Source organism: Miscanthus floridulus, chromosome 1, assembly GCF_019320115.1.
Source record: "Miscanthus floridulus cultivar M001 chromosome 1, ASM1932011v1, whole genome shotgun sequence".
NCBI classification, from domain to species: domain Eukaryota; kingdom Viridiplantae; phylum Streptophyta; class Magnoliopsida; order Poales; family Poaceae; genus Miscanthus; species Miscanthus floridulus.
The window spans coordinates 60,973,620-60,975,816 of NC_089580.1; the positions used below are offsets into that span (position 1 = coordinate 60,973,620).

A 2,197-nucleotide genomic window follows, 5' to 3' on the forward strand; every position below is an offset into this window, starting at 1 on the left:
TGGCCACAGCACAACTCGCCCGGTAGTACTACTTGCGGGGCGTGACGAGCCGGACACACGCGCTGTGCGCCTTGTTCGCTTGACTTATAAGCCGTACTTTTTCAGCAACGAACAATAGTTTCTCTCACAATAAATCAGTCAACAGTACTTTCAGCCATGGTTTATCAGCCAAGCGAACAGGACAATGGTTCACGACGCTGTTGCTGCTCATCATCGCGTGTCCATGGGCATCTCCGCGTCTTGGGGCACGTCACCGGGCCGGTGGCAGGGCTACGTGGTGCTGGTGCCCGCGGTGCGGGCACTGTGTGGTGCGTGCTACTTGTGCCATGTCGTGATGCGCAGATCCCCCACGTGCCTTGTTTTTAACGTTGATGTACCTAACTTAAACCTCCTCATGGGTCAATAGCGCTACGATGCATTTAACTCTACTGCTATGCTAGAGGGGTGCGCGGTGCACACACCATTCGATACGATCTGACCGTTGGAACGGGAGCAAGGGGGCAAGGCCGCAAGGGCAGCATGGCAGTGGATTTTCCTGTGAAGGTCCTGTTCATCTTACCTTATTTATTTGGCTTCTTTTTTCAACCGAAATAATATTTTTTTCTCGCACCAATTCAGCCGAAACCATGTTTTTAACCAGTTTTAGCGAGCAGTTTTAGACCCGCGAACACGACCGAAGCCCAAATCCGACTACGCGGAACAGACAAAGGGGCTGAACTGCAATAAGCACGTTTCCCCTCGGATTCCCCTCACACCACACCACACCACCCGGCTGCAGAGCAGAGTCGACTTCATCCCAGCTTCATTTTCTCCCAGGAAGCCTTCCCTTTCCCCACGCACAGATCCGGCTCTCCGCCGCCGCCATGGCCGCCCGCCGCCTCCTCCTGCTCCTCGCCGTTGTCGCCGCGTTCCTCCTCGCTGCCGACGCGAGGCCGTGCCACACCTTCCTCGTCGCCTTCCCCGCCGATCCCAACCCCAGCAGAGGCGACGGCGCCGTCCACTACCACCTCGGCATCCCCCGCGTCGCCACGGTCATCACCGTCTTCCGCGTCCGCCGCCTCGGTCCGCACGTTCCCCACGGCCACCGCAGCCACCACCACCTCCACTCCATCCCGGCCAACGTCCAGATCCACCGCCCCGATCTCCCGCACCCCGCCGCGGCCGCGGCCGCCGGGCCCCAGGAGCGCGCCAGGGGCATCCTCGTGGTCGTCGTCGGGCTCCTCTTCGGCGTCGCCTGCGGCGCGCTCACCGCTGCCTCCGTGTACCTCGTCTGGTCCATGGTCGCCGGAGCCGCCGCGGCCTCCCCGTACGACGAGCTCTATGACGACGAGGACGAGGCGTCTGACACCGAGAGCCCCAAGAAAGTCGGCTACGTCATCATCCAGGAGCTCGAGGTCCATGAAGGCGGTAAGAACTAGGGCCAGATTTGGTAGCGCTCGTGCTCCCGGAGGTAGGGCAAGTTCCTGTAGTGGGATGACCTATGGCCATATATGATTATGTGTTGAGTGAATTGTAATGTCTGTATGACTATGTGATGCGTGGTTGGGACTTGGGAGCCTTAGGGGTTTGCCCTCCATGTGAATACGCCCGTGAAGCACGCCTAGGCTATGAAATGTGCTTGTTTCTTATGAATGAACTTATCAATCAATGTTATGCACTGATGTGAAATGTTCTTGTCAAACACTGATGTTTGATCTGTTGTCTAATGTATTGTGGCCTGGCTTCGAGATCAGAGTTCTCCCTGCTTATTTTTGGCGGTTTTGTGTCCCACCCAATTATAGGTGTGTTATATGATGACTTGTGTTTCCTGATGCACCAAAGCTTGGCTGTTCGGTTCTTTGATGATCATGTGGTTCGGTTCTTTGATGATCATGTGGTTTGAGTATGCTTGTTTGCTCGTGTGTGGATTAATGATTGTGTTGGATTGAAGCGCCAGTATCTGCACTAGCTGATAGGTAGTTCTAAATGTGTTGATATCTGTTTGTTATTACCGCCAAACTATGTCATGATTTCAGTGTTCTCTGTGATGTAATATGCGAATCTTGGATTATAGTGTTGCTTGCCAACAGCCCAACGTGTTCTAATCAGGGTATATTCTGTAGCGTGTTAATTGAAACTATTTGGCATTCATATTCTTTAATGTGCTTATGGCCATGAGCACAAAAACTGTGCAATCGGACATGTTTATCTGAATCAG

General features: G+C 54.0%; 1 protein-coding gene across 1 annotated transcript; it reads left to right on the forward strand.

Annotated features, from left to right (window-relative positions):
- The first annotated feature begins 754 nt into the window (after window positions 1-754).
- LOC136484929 (uncharacterized) lies at window positions 755-1,668 on the forward strand. Its single transcript, XM_066481898.1, has one exon. It carries the CDS (start codon window positions 864-866, stop codon window positions 1,416-1,418), a length of 555 nt encoding a protein of 184 aa, XP_066337995.1. The 5' UTR covers window positions 755-863; the 3' UTR covers window positions 1,419-1,668.
- Window positions 1,669-2,197: the final 529 nt, after the last annotated feature.

Bases quoted from the DNA above. Each gene is read 5' to 3' on its own strand.
- LOC136484929 (XM_066481898.1), top strand. From the start codon at position 864: ATGGCCGCCCGCCGCCTCCTCCTGCTCCTCGCCGTTGTCGCCGCGTTC.